Source organism: Coniosporium apollinis, assembly GCF_000281105.1.
Source record: "Coniosporium apollinis CBS 100218 chromosome Unknown supercont1.1, whole genome shotgun sequence".
Lineage (NCBI taxonomy): Eukaryota > Fungi > Ascomycota > Dothideomycetes > Coniosporium > Coniosporium apollinis.
In genome coordinates, this window is record NW_006913263.1 from 1,058,478 (window position 1) to 1,075,087 (window position 16,610).

The 16,610-nt window shown below is 53.1% G+C and overlaps 8 protein-coding genes across 8 annotated transcripts; 5 read left to right on the top strand and 3 right to left on the bottom strand.

The window, feature by feature from the left end:
- Positions 1-353: 353 nt before the first annotated feature.
- On the bottom strand, positions 354-869 carry W97_00359 (uncharacterized protein; the record flags this gene model as incomplete). Its single annotated transcript, XM_007778275.1, has 2 exons — positions 354-795; positions 856-869. The coding sequence occupies 2 exons, from the start codon at positions 867-869 to the stop codon at positions 354-356; spliced, it is 456 nt and encodes a 151-aa protein (XP_007776465.1).
- A 1,209-nt stretch (positions 870-2,078) lies between these two features.
- W97_00360 (thioredoxin-like protein 4A) lies at positions 2,079-2,510 on the top strand (the record flags this gene model as incomplete). Its single annotated transcript, XM_007778276.1, has 1 exon — positions 2,079-2,510. One exon carries the CDS (start codon positions 2,079-2,081, stop codon positions 2,508-2,510), a length of 432 nt encoding a protein of 143 aa, XP_007776466.1.
- A 586-nt stretch (positions 2,511-3,096) lies between these two features.
- W97_00361 (uncharacterized protein) lies at positions 3,097-5,531 on the bottom strand (the record flags this gene model as incomplete). The annotated part of the gene is made up of 7 exons (XM_007778277.1): positions 3,097-4,083; positions 4,132-4,764; positions 4,819-5,012; positions 5,065-5,211; positions 5,264-5,351; positions 5,407-5,444; positions 5,498-5,531. 7 exons carry the CDS (start codon positions 5,529-5,531, stop codon positions 3,097-3,099), a joined length of 2,121 nt encoding a protein of 706 aa, XP_007776467.1.
- A 416-nt stretch (positions 5,532-5,947) lies between these two features.
- On the top strand, positions 5,948-8,994 carry W97_00362 (uncharacterized protein; the record flags this gene model as incomplete). The annotated part of the gene is made up of 2 exons (XM_007778278.1): positions 5,948-7,374; positions 7,425-8,994. 2 exons carry the CDS (start codon positions 5,948-5,950, stop codon positions 8,992-8,994), a joined length of 2,997 nt encoding a protein of 998 aa, XP_007776468.1.
- A 555-nt stretch (positions 8,995-9,549) lies between these two features.
- Positions 9,550-10,584, top strand: W97_00363 (uncharacterized protein; the record flags this gene model as incomplete). Its single annotated transcript, XM_007778279.1, has 2 exons — positions 9,550-9,588; positions 9,646-10,584. The coding sequence occupies 2 exons, from the start codon at positions 9,550-9,552 to the stop codon at positions 10,582-10,584; spliced, it is 978 nt and encodes a 325-aa protein (XP_007776469.1).
- Positions 10,585-11,210: 626 nt separating this feature from the next.
- Positions 11,211-11,501, top strand: W97_00364 (uncharacterized protein; the record flags this gene model as incomplete). The annotated part of the gene is made up of 2 exons (XM_007778280.1): positions 11,211-11,319; positions 11,413-11,501. The coding sequence occupies 2 exons, from the start codon at positions 11,211-11,213 to the stop codon at positions 11,499-11,501; spliced, it is 198 nt and encodes a 65-aa protein (XP_007776470.1).
- An 849-nt stretch (positions 11,502-12,350) lies between these two features.
- On the bottom strand, positions 12,351-13,235 carry W97_00365 (uncharacterized protein; the record flags this gene model as incomplete). The annotated part of the gene is made up of 1 exon (XM_007778281.1): positions 12,351-13,235. One exon carries the CDS (start codon positions 13,233-13,235, stop codon positions 12,351-12,353), a length of 885 nt encoding a protein of 294 aa, XP_007776471.1.
- A 1,111-nt stretch (positions 13,236-14,346) lies between these two features.
- W97_00366 (uncharacterized protein) lies at positions 14,347-14,784 on the top strand (the record flags this gene model as incomplete). Its single annotated transcript, XM_007778282.1, has 1 exon — positions 14,347-14,784. The coding sequence occupies one exon, from the start codon at positions 14,347-14,349 to the stop codon at positions 14,782-14,784; it is 438 nt and encodes a 145-aa protein (XP_007776472.1).
- Positions 14,785-16,610: the final 1,826 nt, after the last annotated feature.

Here is a 16,610-nt window from a genome sequence, read left to right on the forward strand (position 1 = left end):
TCACGCTTCAACACAGCTGGAGGATGAGTTCAGGCCAATTCCACCTCAATCAACTTCTTCGGAGCCTCGCCACAGTCCTAGATCTCCACTATCGTCAACCCGACACTCCCCAACAAGTCTCTCCAACCTTTCTCCCTACGTTCGGCAGCCGAGTGTACGGTCATCATGAGCATATCAACGCTTGTTGCAAACCAACCGGCTCCAGTTTCCGGGATCACGATCTCAATGATCAAGATCTTGCTGTACCCTCGGTCCATCGCAGGTTTGAGATTGCTGAGGATCTCGCGGCACTGCACGTCGGGCCAGTCGTGGAGCACCATCTTCATATAGTAAGCCTTCGCTCCCTTGACTGGCTAGGGGGTGAAGAAGTCGTGGGCCCCGGCTTCGATGGGCTCAAGCTTGGCGGCATCCAGGCTCTGGATTGTTGTAGGTAGATCCTGGAGAATGAGTTGGCCAGGCAGGTTCGGATGCGCCCTGTGGAATCCGAGGATGTCGTGACCAGTATTTTCACCGACGTCAACTAGGAGGACAGCGGAAGCATCGGACGGTGTTCCAAAGATCTCGTCCACGGGGACGGTTTCGTACCACTTCCTGGCCGTGGTCTTGAACTTCATGTGGTTATGGAACGCTTCTGCTTGGGTTTCGTTGCCCGGTTGGAAGATCCACTCGAAATAATGGAGATTCGTGTTCGCGGCATATTTGAAAGCGCTGACGTCCTTGTCCGTGGGGTTCTTGTATCCCGTCTTCTTGAGGAACTCAGGTAACTTGGAATTGACCAGTTTGAGGCCATCGTGGCTAGGTAGCGAGGGAATGGTTAGTACGTGTCTAAACTCTACGTGTCACTCAAAAACTCACCAATTAACAACCATTCCAGCGGCTTCGGGGGGCTGCCAGGAGCTTCGTCACATCAGTAGCGACATACTCGTCGGGCCCTGTCTCTTTGACGATGTCCGCAGTGGCCAGGTGTTTGAGAAATTGTTCTTATTTCTTGTTAGCGCCCTTTCGATCGTAGTAGACACAACCGTCGGCTGACTGTACCTAGGAGTCTTGGATCCGATCTTGTCATATCCGCAAGCTGTGTAGCGCTCTTTGGGCTTGCATTGTCTTCCATCAGTTTGCCAAAAAGGTTCAGGTCGATTCCTACCCGGACGGCCGCTGCTACCGTTGGCTGTTTCCGGAGCGTATGTTTAACAGTTATGTGCCGAACCCACTGCTTGACTTGCCTCGTGCCAGCTCATCCGCACAACTCTCTTAGCGGGCGTCTCGAGCGCAGAAATCAAGGCGCGCGCTGCCGACAATAGAGCTTGTCGTTCAATCTCATCATCAGGTACAACATATTGTCCCTTCTGCTGGATCTATTGAAGTAAAGGAAGGAGATCTTGAATAGACATTGTGACACGCTTTGAGTATACACGAACAACAAGAAAACGCAAGACTCTGGATGAACGGAGTCTAAGTAGTTATTTAGACACTCAATAGAGCATATTCACAGTTATACTGGGAGGGGTAGTAAGGGCCAGCCCTTGGGTTTCGAGGGTAAGTGCGGTATAGCGTGCCATGATGAAGAATTCGGTGGCGTTCAAGTGCCGGCCAGCTGAAGGATTATGAGTTGAACGACTTTGCAAGCTAAATGAGCTGAAAGCAGCTGAAGAAGTCGCAGGAGCTGAGCAACTGATGTACGGCTTATCATTTAGGTAAGCGATATAACGCCCATGGTGAGTAAATGCCATCGAGGGACTCAACATCTCAAATCTTCACGATTGTTGCTGATGTATCTGCGGCCCGTTAGGGCTTAGTCTCACTTACGTCATCACCGACCTCCATCAAAGTTCCAGTGAGCTTCCTTCAACTACAACGTCGATATCACGAAACTTCTCCGCTCTAAGCCATAGATCTGCGACACAAACAGCGCAAGCTACGCGTGACGGCCGGACCAACCATTCAGGAACTCGATCCGAAAGATACACAAACCGACTGCGTGAGAACTAGGGCGCAACCCGGAGTACCTCAGCTAGCAACTCAAGCAGTAACCCAGCTCTTACTCGCCACACTTACCCAATCCTCCATAACAACACATCATGGGCTCCGTCGTCCTCCCCCACCTCGTCACAGGCTGGCACGTCGACCAAGCCATAATGTCCGAAGAAGAGCGACTGGTCATAATCCGTTTCGGGCGCGACTGGGACCCCGAATGCATGCGACAAGACGAAGTCCTTTACCGCATCGCGGACCGCGTCAAGAACTTTGCCGTAATCTACGTCTGCGACCTGGACCAAGTCCCGGACTTCAAGCAGATGTACGAGCTGTACGACCCGGTCACGCTCATGTTCTTCTTCAGGAACAAGCACATGATGTGCGATTTTGGGACTGGCAATAACAACAAGCTGAATTGGGTGCTCGAGGACAAGCAGGAGTTGATCGATATTATTGAAACGATTTATAGGGGCGCGAAGAAGGGGAGGGGGTTGGTGGTTAGTCCGAAGGATTATTCGACGAGGTATCGGTATTGAGTGTGGCCTAATTTGGGAGTGGCACCTACTGGACGATAGGAGGACGAGGGGCTTTGGTGACGATGCACTGAGAACAACGGACATGGCTGGGGAAGCATGGAACAGCGGCATGATGATATAAGAAGCTGGACGGACACGATATACCGCTTCGATGGCATGGGAGTTTGGGCTTGGATATGGTTAGTTCCACTTTGCTTTGCAGTCCTGCATCATAGACAGATTGCTAATGCGAGTCATTTAAAAGCCGATTGCTCACCATCACTCATGAGTGAAACAACTGTGCTTTGCCAAGGCGATAAAAATGCCTCGGTTTTCCTCGAATAACTTGCCGGCGCTTGCATCGCATAGATTGGCACAAACCAGAGTCTTAGGGCTGTGTGTGCTCTGTAGTCCATATATGGAGCTCTCCTATGGATATCTCGTTACCTACGCCAGCTCTCTGGCCAACCCACGCTCTCCCCTGGAAGAAATGCAACTCCGACCATACTCCAAAGCCCATTCGTGACCCATCGCCACCCCTGTTTCCAGACGCCTATACTACCCCGCAAATGCTGCCCAAAAGAAGCCTCTAAGTGCCTCAAGCCTCTCACTTCAACGAAAAGAAATGGTGCTTCTTCTTCTTCTCCTTCTCCGGCGGCGCAGCCGACGCCTTCCCACTCGCAGCCGCCAAATGACTCCCCTGCCCGTTCTGCGTCGGCCTCGGCGTACCGCCTCCCAGGCTCACATTCGCCATCGCCTGCGTCGGCGGGGCCGTCGGCTTCGGCAGCACCTGCTTCTGCTGCTGCTGCTGCTGCGAGGGCGACGGTTTAGGTTCCTCCTCGCGCTCAGAGATCCACGCCGGCGCCTTCCGCGGAGGCTGCTCAGCCGGGATACCCAACCTCCTCTTATCCACACTCAGATCGCCCAGCTGGCGCATAAAAAATTCCGGCGTTAGCATATGCGACGTGACTAGAAACACATCCCTGCTCGTGTCGCGCGAGACTTCGTAGCAGGCCCTGCTCTCACTGTACGTCGCGCCACCGGCCATGAACACGATGACGCGTTGGCGGGGCTCGACGGACGAGAGGCGGGATTTTGCCCAGGTGGGCTTCGCAGAGCGCAGGGAGGCGGAGGAGATGGGAGCGTTTGAGGAGTCGTCGGAGGCGTCGAGGTGCGGCTTCGTGTAGGGGAAGAGGGACTGGTCGAGGGTGCCGTGGACGTGGTTTTCGAGCATGAGCTTTAGGTTTGTTTCGAAGCGGGACAGGGCGTATTCTTCCCAGCCGTTGGGCGGAGGGGGTTTTTGGGCGAACAGGGGCGGGGGTGGTTGGGTTTGGTCTTTGAGGGGTTTGGCGACACGTGCGCCGAGCAATTCGAGGTTAGAGATCATTTCGGCGTCTTGCTGCGGTAGCTGGGCGTGTGCGAGGAGCTTGGAGAGGTCGGCGGGGAGCAGGCCGTTGCGGTACAGGAGATAGAGCGTTATGAGGCGAAGGCGATCGGGGCGGCGAACCGCTTCTTCGTCGAGGGTGCGGATGAGGGTTTCGGAGAGCGCTTTTGGTTTTCGGCCGTCTTCGTCAAGGCCGGTCGCAAGCGTCTGCTGCTGAGTGAGTAGTTGATGCGAAAATTAGGGCGGCAAGCTACGCACCTGCTCTAAAGATGCCACATCAGGGAGTTTGTGGTGCTCAAAGATGTTCATGCAGTCTTGCGCCATACTTAGGTTTAGTGTGTAAGCTTCTTTCATCTCCTGAAACTGCGGAAGGCCAGCTATCATGTCTTTTATGGCGTTTATGCTAGACGCATTGCCATCGGCGTTGTTGAAGTGCGGGTTCTCGTCGAGGAAGCGCTGAAAATCGCCCATGAGTTTCTGTATAGTATCCACCATGTGTCGATGCCGGTTCTCAACCCATATCTTGTCTTTCTCGCTAATGATCATCTCTTTCTCCTCCTGATCTGGCCGGCCTTCGTTGACTATTACTTTATATATGACCTTGTCGCCGCTGTCCTTGATTGGCAGCAAATCGTGCGCCATGGCTTGGTAGGTGAACTCATGCAGAAATGGCGCGGATAGATCCATAGACCGATCGGTAATGTACAATGCGCCTCGCGGACGGTTGGTCTGCGGCGGAAAGTCTTGGTGGAACTTGGCATACATGTCTATCTCATCTTGCACGAAGCGAGCGAGATGCGTACAGAGGACACTGGCTTCGTGCGTTGGATTGCGCGGCCGGTAGTAGCGTATAGTTGGGTACTCTCCGAGAGATATGCACACCGCGGCAATCTGCAGATTGGTTCCGTCAGCTGGGCTGCTGTATCAAAGCACTCACGCCCATACCTTTCTCGCCAGCGCCTCCATATGATCACGGACTAGGCCGTTACAGGCTGGATGGAAGAGCACCGGAAAGCTCCATGGATCTCTGAAAGTGACCAGATGTGATTCCCGAGGGTAGAAGTCCATCTCTACCACCTTGAGTAGTGCTATCCGGTCGGCATATTTATCCAACCGCTCCCGAAGAGCTGGGTGTGGTACTGCCAATGTTTCAGCGATTGCCCCGTCCTTAGATTCCGCATTGCGCCTCACTTGATGTCCATATCAGGAACGGTCTTCGATAGCGGCGGCGCTCGATATCCGCAAGGAAGCAATCAACGACGTATGGCTGGGGGGACAATATGTATATGGCATCCATTTCCCGGTTCATGGGCCGCTTGTTCTCGATCTGCTCAATGTCTGGAAGTAAGTCAGGCGCCGCGTACGAAGGTCACGGACGGGTGTGCCGTACTCGTGATATTTTGACTGAGTATCTCATCCTCCTTCACGACATTGTCTATGAGCTTTCGGCTCATCTCGTCCACTACAAACACCATCCACTGTGGTCAAGGCTGATCAGACTGGACTTCAAATGCGCGCGGACGGGCAGCTTACTTCTCCACGAGCGGTCTGCTGAATGGTCTTGAGGATGGCTAGAAGTGAGATTAGCATATATGTACACAGCAGCCGGCAGGGAACCGCATACTCTCCCGCAGGGTGTCTATTGTCGACACACCCATGGTGGGCGGTAATGGCTGACAATATGTAGCTTCCTCGGACTAAACTATCCAGGTCGCGGGAGGCTAGGTCACAATTTCAGTGCCCTCGCCTTCGCGACACTGGTAATGCTTTTTGCGCAGCGGAACAGCAACTGCTAACACTGGAGGCTGCTTATTGGAGTAAGTTAGCAGGGGGAGTGGGGGAGCAGGAGGGGTGGTTCGTGTCCATGCGGCGAACTTCGGGAGTCTTGGTGTCTTGCTGTGCACGCATCGACACTGCAAGCACTCAACTGAATCTTTTGCGGCAACCATCTCTCACCCTTCACTCCATCACCACCCTCGCCATTGGCACCCTCCGCCTCCCGTGCGCTAGCTTCTCCACCGCAGACTGAAGCATCATCGCCGCTATCGCCTCCCTATAATTCTCGCGTCCGGGCATGCAAAGGCGGAAAAGGATACCAGGCCAGTGCATCTTCTGCGCCTTCAGATCTCAGACATGGCTCCCTCGACAACAGCCCCGAGGAGCAGCGGCGGCTTTTTCGACGACCGCTTCTCTACGCGCATTCCGGAAACTACAGCTCACCAAACTCGACCTCCCAGAAAATCCTCGAAGCGTTATTCGCCCGCTTTTCCTCGATCCAGAGAAACGCCGCCGTGACGCTGGGTTCAGAAGGAATCTCCTCCTGGATATAGCAGACCCGCAGAAGAAGTCCCTTGCGCGTCGTCGAGGCGAGATTAGTCTGAAGGGGCAGGTCCGGGGTCGAGCCGGCCGGGTGACAGTGAGAGGCATGAAGAACCTCATACTCGAGCGATTAGAAGCTCTCGAGGAGGAGATGCGGCAATCAGAGCTACGGCAAACGCTCAAGGTGGATGATGTATCTTTCGGAAAGCTCTATGGAGCCTTTCGAAGACAGATCGCCGAATCAATCACGTACACGAGTATCGCGCCGCCCGAAGATGAGGAGCAGCCGCTGTTCACGAGCTTGATGGACGCATTCATAAAGAGGGGCCAGGATGAGCTCGATGCCCAGCTAAGACATATTTGCTACGGGCACTTGGTGGGCTCGAAGTTCACAAAGACGGATATTGAAAACCAAAAAGTGTTAGCAGATTTGAGATACCCTACAGAATGGTTTCCCAAAGCCAGAACCATGCAACGGCAGATACATGTCCATGTTGGGCCGACCAATTCCGGGAAGACTTATCATGCGCTCAAGAGACTGGAGCAAGCGGAGAGTGGCTGTTATGCTGGACCCCTGCGGTTGCTCGCCCACGAAGTCTTCACGCGCCTGAACGCCAAGGGCAAGCGCTGCGCCCTGATCACGGGCGAGGAGCGCAGGTACCCTGATGAAGAGACAGATCTGCCTTTTATGTCCAGCTGTACGGTCGAGATGGTACCTCTGGGGGCTGACCTCGACGTCGCCGTCATCGACGAGATCCAGATGCTCGGCTCTGAGGAGCGCGGCTGGGCATGGACACAGGCGTTTCTCGGTCTGCAGGCTAAGGAAGTGCACTTGTGCGGCGAGGAGCGCACAGTTCCTTTGATCAAGCAGCTGGCAGCAATGACAGGCGACAAGGTTGAAATACACCACTACAAGCGTCTGAGCCCCCTTCAGATGTCGTCGGAGAGCTTGAAGGGCAGGCTGGGAAAGTTGCAGAAGGGGGACTGCATAGTCGTCTTTTCGGTCATGGGTATTCATGCTATGAGGAAGGAGATTGAGAGGGCGACAGGCAAGAAGGTGGCGATAGTATACGGGAGCTTGCCGCCGGAGACAAGGGCTCAGCAGGCAAGACTATTCAACGACCCAAACAATGACTACGACTATCTGGTGGCCAGCGATGCCATTGGCATGGGTCTCAATCTGTAAGTGACACCTACATCACGTCGTACACAGCGTTAACAGAGACCCGTAGGAGCATCAAGCGTGTCATCTTCGAATCTGCACAGAAGAACAACGGCTACCAAATGGTCACCCTCAAGACTGCCGACATAAAGCAGATTGCCGGCCGGGCCGGCCGTTACCGTACTGCCGCCCAAGCCACCGAACCCGCGCAAGTCCCTCCAGTCGTCGATGTTGACGACGGGGCCTCACCAGCAAGAGAGCCTGCCGTTGATACCGCGAACCCTCCAGCACCTGCACCCCCAACTGACAACACAAACATAGGTTATGTAACTACACTGGAGGAATTCGACTTCCCCACGGTTGCGAAGGCCATGCTCTCAGAAGCCGAGCCCATCCGCACCGCCGGCATCATCCCCCCAGCCTCTATCATCGAGCGGTTCAGCTCCTACTTTCCACCCGGGACGCCGTTCAGCTACATCCTGCTCCGTCTCTCGGAGATCTCTCAGACATCTGGCCGCTTTCACATGTGCGGACTTAGAGATCAACTCGCCATAGCTGATACCATCCAGCCCGTCACAGGCCTTACGACGGTCGACCGCATCATCTTCTGCGCCGCACCCGCCTCAAAGCGGGACAAAGGCATGCACAAGTTGCTGCGAGCTCTAGCGGAATGTGTGGCCGAGCAGCGGGCCGGCAGCCTCCTCGACATCGCCGAGTTCAATCTCGAAGTCCTCGACCAGGAACCGGATCCTTCGAGGCGCTACCTCAGCGAGCTGGAAACTCTGCACAAAGGGTTGGTACTTTATCTCTGGCTCTCGTACAGGTTCAGCGGAGTCTTCACCACGAGGGCTTTGTGCTTCCATGTTAAGGAACTCGTGGAGAACAAGATCGAAGAGTGTCTAAGGAACTTCGCATTCACGCCGGAGATGCGGCAGAAGATCCGTGCGAAGCGGGAGAGAGAGATTTTGGAGGCGTTGCAGGAGAACTTTGGGCTGCCTGAGGAGGACGCGGCGGAAAGGACGCGGCAAGTTCGACACGAGGGCATGTTCACTATCAACCCGGCAAGAGTAGCAGTCCCGGATGCTGGCTTGGAGGGTCCAACAACCAATGAAGGAGCTGAGGAAGGGGATAGGCAGGCCGGGGAGCCAGCGCTGGATAGAGAACCCCTATCCGAAGAGGTAGCGCGGATGCTCCAGGATAAAGACGTCGACCTGACGGAGCATGGAGTGGAAGCTGAAGAGATTGATGAGGAGCAGACTCCGGAGCTTGCAGAAACGAGCGAAGTGCAGGCTACAGGGACAAGTGCCCTAAACGAGACTGCAGGTGGAGCCACAGATGATATACCTCCGGTAGCACCCTTTATCCGGCGCGTACACGGAAGCCTTCCTCCATCCATAGAACAAACCGCTGGGAATACAGCAGCCGGCGAGCATGCACTCAATCTTCAGAACGAAGCCGACGCCAAAGCTACTCCCACCACGACGACGGTTCAAGGAATCGATCATCAATCCTCTACTCCCCGTCTCGCCGAAATCAACTTAGAGTCTGACGACATCGCTCCCCGCAAAAATACTACGCCGCCGCTTCCCTATGATGAAGACGGCGCGAAAGGCACACCATATGCAAGTTATCACATCTAGACCAGCAAGGGATTGCCGCAGTTCCTTCTGGATGAGGTCACTGTAGAGCACGGCACGCACGCGGATGTAGAGCAGGATATGTACACATGTGCCATTTAGAGGGCGCAGGCTTGCTGGGTTAAGCGCTTGTATCATATCAAGGCGTTGAAACAGCGTGGGCGCCGGGCTGGAGCCCAGAAGAAAGCATTTGTAGATCACGCATTGGAGTAGTATTAGTTACTGGAACTATGACTCCCAGCCCTGCCCGTGAGAGCGAGAAGCTGGTCAACCTGACATATAATATCTTATAGTCGCGGTAATGGAGACATTGCAGAGCCACAATGACACGCAAGCTGTTGCATAGACGCTGCTGAGTAATCACCGGCCTTGCAGTGAGATTGAAGACGACAAATTCCGACACCTCTGAAACGCATCACCACCAAAAACGAGCAGCGTCAACGTTCTGCTGACTCGTTGCGCGCCTCTACATTCCGTATTTCACCTTCGCTGCAGCCTTCTGGATTGAGCTACATTGCCTACACACGGGACGAACAGCGCTGCTCACCTCCCTCCACCATGGCGCGACCAGCCTTCCTCGAGATACCTCGCCCTAAAGTATGCGCCTAATTATGGTCTTCTGTAGCTATAATCCCATGCTAACCCTCATTCTAGACCTTCCTCTACCTAATGTCCCTCCGCACTGGCACCGAGCTCATAACCACGACCGTCCTCATCAACAAAATCTCCGGCCTGTACGGCATCCTCGCCCTGCTGACCGGCCAACACCTCTCCCCACTGCAACTCTCCATGTACATCTACTCCATCCTCGCCGTTCTCCTGACACTCTACCTCATGCCGCACATCCGGGCGCAATCTCCGCTCCAATGCCTCGCCCTCGCCTGGTTCTACGCCATCGACTCCGCCATCAACGCCGCATACACCGCTGCCTTCGGCGTCGCATGGTTCCTAGTCTTAGCTACCCACCCCGACGACACAGGCAAGAAAGCGCCAGGCGGCAGCACCATCGACGAGCACTCCGGCTTCACGAGCCCCAAATACAACGTCAGCCACGTCGACATCGTCGCCGCCCCCGCCGCCGGCCTGAGCCAAGACGCCGCGGCTGTAGGCTCAGGGCCCGGCACCCATGCGCCAGCCGGCCTCGGCAACGCGGTATTCCAGAGCGGCAGCATCGCGAGCATCACCATCATCTCCGCGCTGTGGGCGCTGCGACTCTACTTCGTACTCGTCATGCTGGCATATGCGAGGGCTGTGCTCAGACAGCACATCGCGCAGAACAGCCACACGTATCCCACGGCGTCGGATGCGGAGTTGGCCGAGAACCCGTTCGCGGAGGGCAAAGAGGAGGGGCAGGGGTGGCAGGGCAGGCTCGGGCGGCTCATGGTCCGTGTGGGCAAGAAGTACTGGCTAGGAAAGGATGAGGATCAGACGTGGGTCCAGGCGATGGGCGGGAGGTTCAATCGGAAGAGCAATGCTCCGGCTGTGGATCCGGCGGGCGTGTTTGAGCGGGAGAGGCGGAGGAGAAGCGGGACGGGGCCGCCGCCTCCGCTGCAGATTCCGAAGTTTGGCGGGCAGGGTGTTTCACCGCAGTGAGCGTCGGGTCTGTAGCAGAGAGCAGCGGGATGTTAAGCTGTCTGCGGTGAGCGTGATAACTCTACTCGCGCTGTAACGGCGGAGAGAGCTTGTACTACGATGTTACAGCGACTGAGCTTGGATCATTCTTGCATCTTTCATCACGGAGCGTTTTCGAGATTATCATGGGATGCACTCCTCGTACTTAGAGCCCTATCCACCTAGTTTTCCTGTCACAAACAACCTAATCATATCAAGGTTCTCTCCGTCGCTGTGTTTGATGGCTTCACGGTGTCCAGCCCATGGTCCTTGCCAGCCTCAGAGGTCTCCTCAATAATTCCGATGTTGTGGTAAACTACCTAACCCGTTCAAGTTTCTCTTATTGCGGGTTGGATCTTAATGCAGGGACTGCGTAGGTACGTACTTACGCCATAATCATCACATTCACGTCTTGGGGGGACGTCATGGGAGCGTCACACAACTTCATAAATTCAAAGAAGCCTCGAACTTCTAGAAAAAGACCATCTATCTCCTCCTACGAAATCCTCTCGAGTCACTGAGCTACTATAACTCATCCAAGCAAGCTCTGAGCCAACACAAAACCCGATTTCTATCTTTCGAGTTTTCCACCAACTTCAACCACAGCGATGTCCGACAGCCGTGAAATAATCCCCCATCCCGAACAACACTCTGATACACCAGAGTCACCTGAAGAAAGGCAGCGTCATGCCACCGAAGTCATTCCCGAAATCATTGGTGAGAGCAGCCCCTTCTTGCATGCCCGGAAACCCTTCTCCTCGCCACATCTCTAACGAACGATCGCTTCCAACAATCACTGACATGCCGCAGACCCAGACAGAAAGCCCGGCGGGGACATCGACAAACCGGTAGACCCTGACCTGCGTAACTATCGCAAGGCCGCGGATGAGTCTGACTGACTGACTGACTGACTGACTTCTTAGATGCTAAAATTTGGCGCGGTTCTAGGTACCTTTTCTAAAGCCAACGTAGCTCAAGCTAATCTAGCCTATAATGAGATGTTCGCACGGGGCGGAATATTCTGTCACTAACAGCTATTAACGTTGGATTCACCGTCATGAGATAGGATCACTTTATACACCTGAAAACCTTGAACATTTGCTAACACTATCAAACAAATATAAGTTTCCTTCTTGAGTGATGTAGCCTTCGATGGCTGCGGCATCACCTAAATGCTCAGATTGCCAAAATGGCACGTTATCCTGGTGGCTTGTAGGTGTGATGTCGCCACTCGAGGCGTGAAGTGCACGTACGCAATCTAGATTGCAGGTGTAGATATTGATCTTCTTCACTAAGCTCCGCAACTTTCCGCTATTGAAAGTGTTTCGAAACATGCGAGCGTCGTAATCAATATCATTAGGCGCTCGCACGCGCGCTCGAGGCGCACTCTCAGTGTCTTCATCGGAGACCACACTCTCGCACCACTACGCATGAAGCGGTACAGCTGCAAAGTATGTTCCAAGAGCGAGGTCGCCGAGAGCGTGGTTCACCAGCCGAAGGTTGGCGAGATCAGCCCGGACGTGGACGTAGGAGATGATGCGGTCGAGAAGCTCGGTAGGTAAAGAAGCCAGCGAAGTCATTATCACCGTGGAGGCGGAGCGACAGAGATCAGATATATCTAACGTAGATGACGATATCTACATTCGCTGAAATAGGACGCATAATGTGAAGGAGTTGCAGCCTTGCAGCGATATTTAAGATCGGCGGCAACCGATGTGGCTGGTACGCCCCACATGGCCCCTTCCTCACTAGGCAAAGGGCCACCCAATCTCCCCAAAATCCAACCAGCCCCCCTCAATCTCGGTCTTTCTCTCCTTTAGCTCTTCAACATCCCAATTGCTCCACACAAACTTCCCCTTCAGAAACGCCGCCTCCGGACTAGCCAGCCACACACAAAAGGCCGCCGGCAATCCTACGTCATCCGCCAACTTCATCATCTCCTTCTTTTCCGGCGTCATCTCTTCCCCTCCAAAGCCTACCTCCTTCGCCGAATCCGTCAGCACCGTGCCGGGTTGCAGATTGTAAATGGTCAGCTCCGGATGCTCGTTGGCAAGTGCGTGGAAAAACCGCAGACTGGCGGCTTTGGCGGTACCGTAGGAGGAGGTGGCGCCGTTAATGTTGATGTGCCATACGGCTGAGGAAACATTGATTACGACAGCTCCGGGTGCAGCGTGACTGAGAAAAGATTGGGCCACTGTGAATGAGCCCTTGACGTTGGTCTCTATGCCGGAGAACCATTCGTCAACGTTCGCGTCCTTGATGGGCGACTGAAGGCCAAAGATTCCTGCGTTACTGACGAGGACATCAATCTTGCCGCCCTTGCAAAACTCGGCGAATGCAGCCTCGATTTCGGTCTTTTTGGTGGTGTCGGCCGGCGCACAAGAGATTTTGACGCTGGGGGATTCTTCGCTGATCGACGCCTTAGTCGAGAGGAGAGGCGCCTCTCTGCGGCCGAGGATGAGAATTCGAGATGCACCTGCTTTGGCGAAGTAACGCGCAATCTCTGCGCCAATACCGGTACCGCCGCCAGTGACGACAATGCTTTTCCCCTCGGCTGACAGTTCGGGACGGATTGGATCGATTGCTGGGTAGGGTTTGTGGTGATATGTCGCTGTGGGGGCTGGGAAGGACATGCTGAGTGAGGATGGCGAAGCTCAAAGTTGAGGCTTGAATCACTTTGTGTACGTTGATTTATAGGATGGTGAACGACGATGCCTGATGGTATGCTGTCTTATATACTATTCAAAATCTACCACGAAAAGCGAATCGCCCCGATACACTCAATTGAACGGACCCGTACACAGCTCAAACTCTAAGCAGCTTTAACGCTCCATGTCCCATCTCGATAAATTGAACTTGGGTCATGGGTTATCAATTCCTTCATTCGACCTAGCGCGACTAGAAAGTCTCCCGTTCCGACGCCTCGCGCGACGGATAACAAGGTCCGATGCTGACAAATTACTAAAAATCTCGGGCGTCTACAGCTTCCCTCACTACCTCTGCATACCACGGGACGGTCAAATTCATAATGGAAAGTTGGAGATTCGATATAGGTGAGCACAGCTTATACCGTGGGTATATCTGAGACTAACTAGCTATCATTTAGAGGCTTCACTAAAAAGATATAGGTACTATTGTCGGAAACGTAGAGGGGAGAACCGTCCGGATCTACCTCGATTATGCGTACCGTGTGCGCGGTCGAAGATCCGCTGCGATAGACTTGCTTCTAAGTGCTTAAAGTGCGTAACGAAGAATCTCGACTGCCGCTATCCGGTCAATAGTACCCGGAATACTGAATTGGAGACCCAGTAGGTTCAGGACTAGGACAACGTGGAAACGACTCCACTGGAAACTTTAAATCTCTCGGAACCCAACACGTTAGATCCACAGTGTATAGATGCATTGCGCTCTGAACTTATTAATAATGCAACATATATACTCGATCTTCCGGATGTACGGAACGAGACTTTTGAGTGGAACCTTCTGAACACCCCACCTGTGGTCTATCTGGCGCAGGAGGCATTGCCATTCGAAGGAATCTAAACTACACTGCCTATCGCCTTTAGCGCCTCATCAACCCCTAGAGGAGTTGATACCGCCTCACTGCAGAATTTCATTATCGATGATCAGCTTATAACCTACGCAACTGACAACACTCCGGTTCCTCGCCATCCAACCTTCAACATCCGCTTCTTGCGGACTCGGCCAAAGTTAAAAGCCGGTGCGCAAATCACAGCGAACAACATGGCGAGAATCCTATGTTCCTACCTAAAAATGATGCTCGACTACAACGCTCTTCCACCATTCATTCATCTATATTGGATCTCTGCATCCAGCTCGAAAGAATTTCTCGAGCCCCTCGCGAACTGCATGAGTCTCCTAGGCATGCTCGGTACCCGCGCAAGAGGGACCGCGAGCCTCTTCTGGCGCAACGTTCGAATGGAATGCGATCATCTCTCATCTACCTACACCACCTTCAACAAATACGGCATGATCGCCGCTACCCAGGCGCTTCTCATATACATGCTCGTCCGAGTAGCAGAAGGAGAAACCGAGAATAATAACCATGACGCCGCACTCCTCGGTACAGTTACCTTGATGTTAGGAGAACTGAGAAGACAGCTCCAATGCGAGTCGGTCGACATGGAATCGGTCGACATGCCGTATATGTATTTCGTATAAGGTTGGAGCAGTTGGATCTTGGAGGAAAGCAGACGCAGGGTGGCGACTGTTTTTCGTATAATTAATATGCTAGTCTGCATGTCGCCGGCAACGACTTGCGAATTGCAGCCTAGGCTTCTCCTTGCGCCCCTTCCGGCTCGCAAACAACCCTGGGAGGCTGCAGGCGAGGAATAGTAGATAAATGAGTTGTAGAGAGCACCGGTGGCTAATAGTGCCTTTAGACTAGCGAAGAGTGGTGATTTGATTGGACTGGATAAGTATTAGATGAAGTTGTTAACTGTACCTGAATCGGTGGAGCAATGCACGAGTTCGAAGAGTAAAGATAATTGGGAGGCGTGGTATGCGGGTATAGTAAGAATGTCCATGTACGAACTTCACGTGAGATATACACTGACTGATTGACTGACTGACTGACTGACTGACTGACTGGTACTGCATGCCCTTTTTGTTCTAGCCCTCCTCCTAATTGTCTGACCCTCCTATTAGCTGCATCACCCTAACCCTACCCGCACCGAACTGCTTAACGCTAACACTAACTACCCGCCCTAGCGGAATAATATAATCCCCCACCTCCGGAATTCTATACCGCTAGGCCTATCTATAAAAGCCTTCGTCTACCCACTCTTCTCCTTACACAGCCCTAACTAAATTATAGCCGCGCTAACGCGAACACGAATATAGATACGTCTAGTAACTACCACGCGTTACTAGGCTACCCTACGCGTCCTCCTACCTCTATATATCCTATCTACTGCCCCTCGCCTACACCTTTCCCCCCTTTCTCTATACGCCTTAATATCCCATCTATAGCACCATAAATCTAGATCTATTTAACTACCTCTTAGACCTTAAGGTCCTTATCTACTAACTATATAAGCGCGCCATCGCTCCATCCTATATCTAGACCCACCTAAAGAACCACTATAAGAGCCATTTATCTATATAGCTTCCCTCCGCTATAGGCCTAGCCGTGGCCGCCCTCCTTAAGTAGTATCCGCTCGCCGACCCTAAGGCGGACTCCTTTAAGCTCCTAGCCCTATTCGCCCCCGCTATCCTAGATATTCTAATCTTTAAGGACAGCCTACTATACCTATAATGCCCCTTTATAGGGCGGAAGTAGGAGACCCTATAGGGGCACTTCCGCGTCTAGTATAAGGTAGGCTTCGGCTATAGGGGCCGGCCTACTAAGCGGGTAAAGAACACGGCCGCTAAGCCTCTACTATAGACTATCTACTACTAGCGCCTCTTTACTACTAGCTATACTAGCGGCTATTTCGCCGTGCTATCGCCCGCCTAATAATAGTAGTAGAAGAAGGAGAAGGAGGGGAGAAAGGTTTAGACTTAGTAACTAGGGGCCTGGATGGTCCCTCTAGCGGATCTTATTAGGGTCTAGGTGGACCGGGTGCTAGAGGGAGGCCTTACTAATACGGAGGTGGAGAGTAGTATAATCTAGGAAAGCTTTTCTAGAATAGAGGTGTCCCCCTAGCTCGAGATAACCTAGTAGCCCCGCTATCTATAGAGCTATAGTATAGTAGATATCGCGCAGCTCGCTAAGGCCCCTAACCCTATTAGTAAGTCTATACTAGAACTTATTAGATAGAGCCTTAAGTAGTTAGTTAAAAAGGTATAGTAGTTAATTAGCGATAGGAAGATTAACGCCTTTAACTAGACTAAGATTAATAGCCTTTTCTAATAGGCTTAGGTATAGGACTAGCTGCTACTTATAAAGCTGTAGAAGTGCACCTATAGAATATATATTAGTATATAGAAGTGGCTGCTCTACTTCGCCTACTAGACCGCCGCCCCGGCGTAGCCTATTAGGCTCC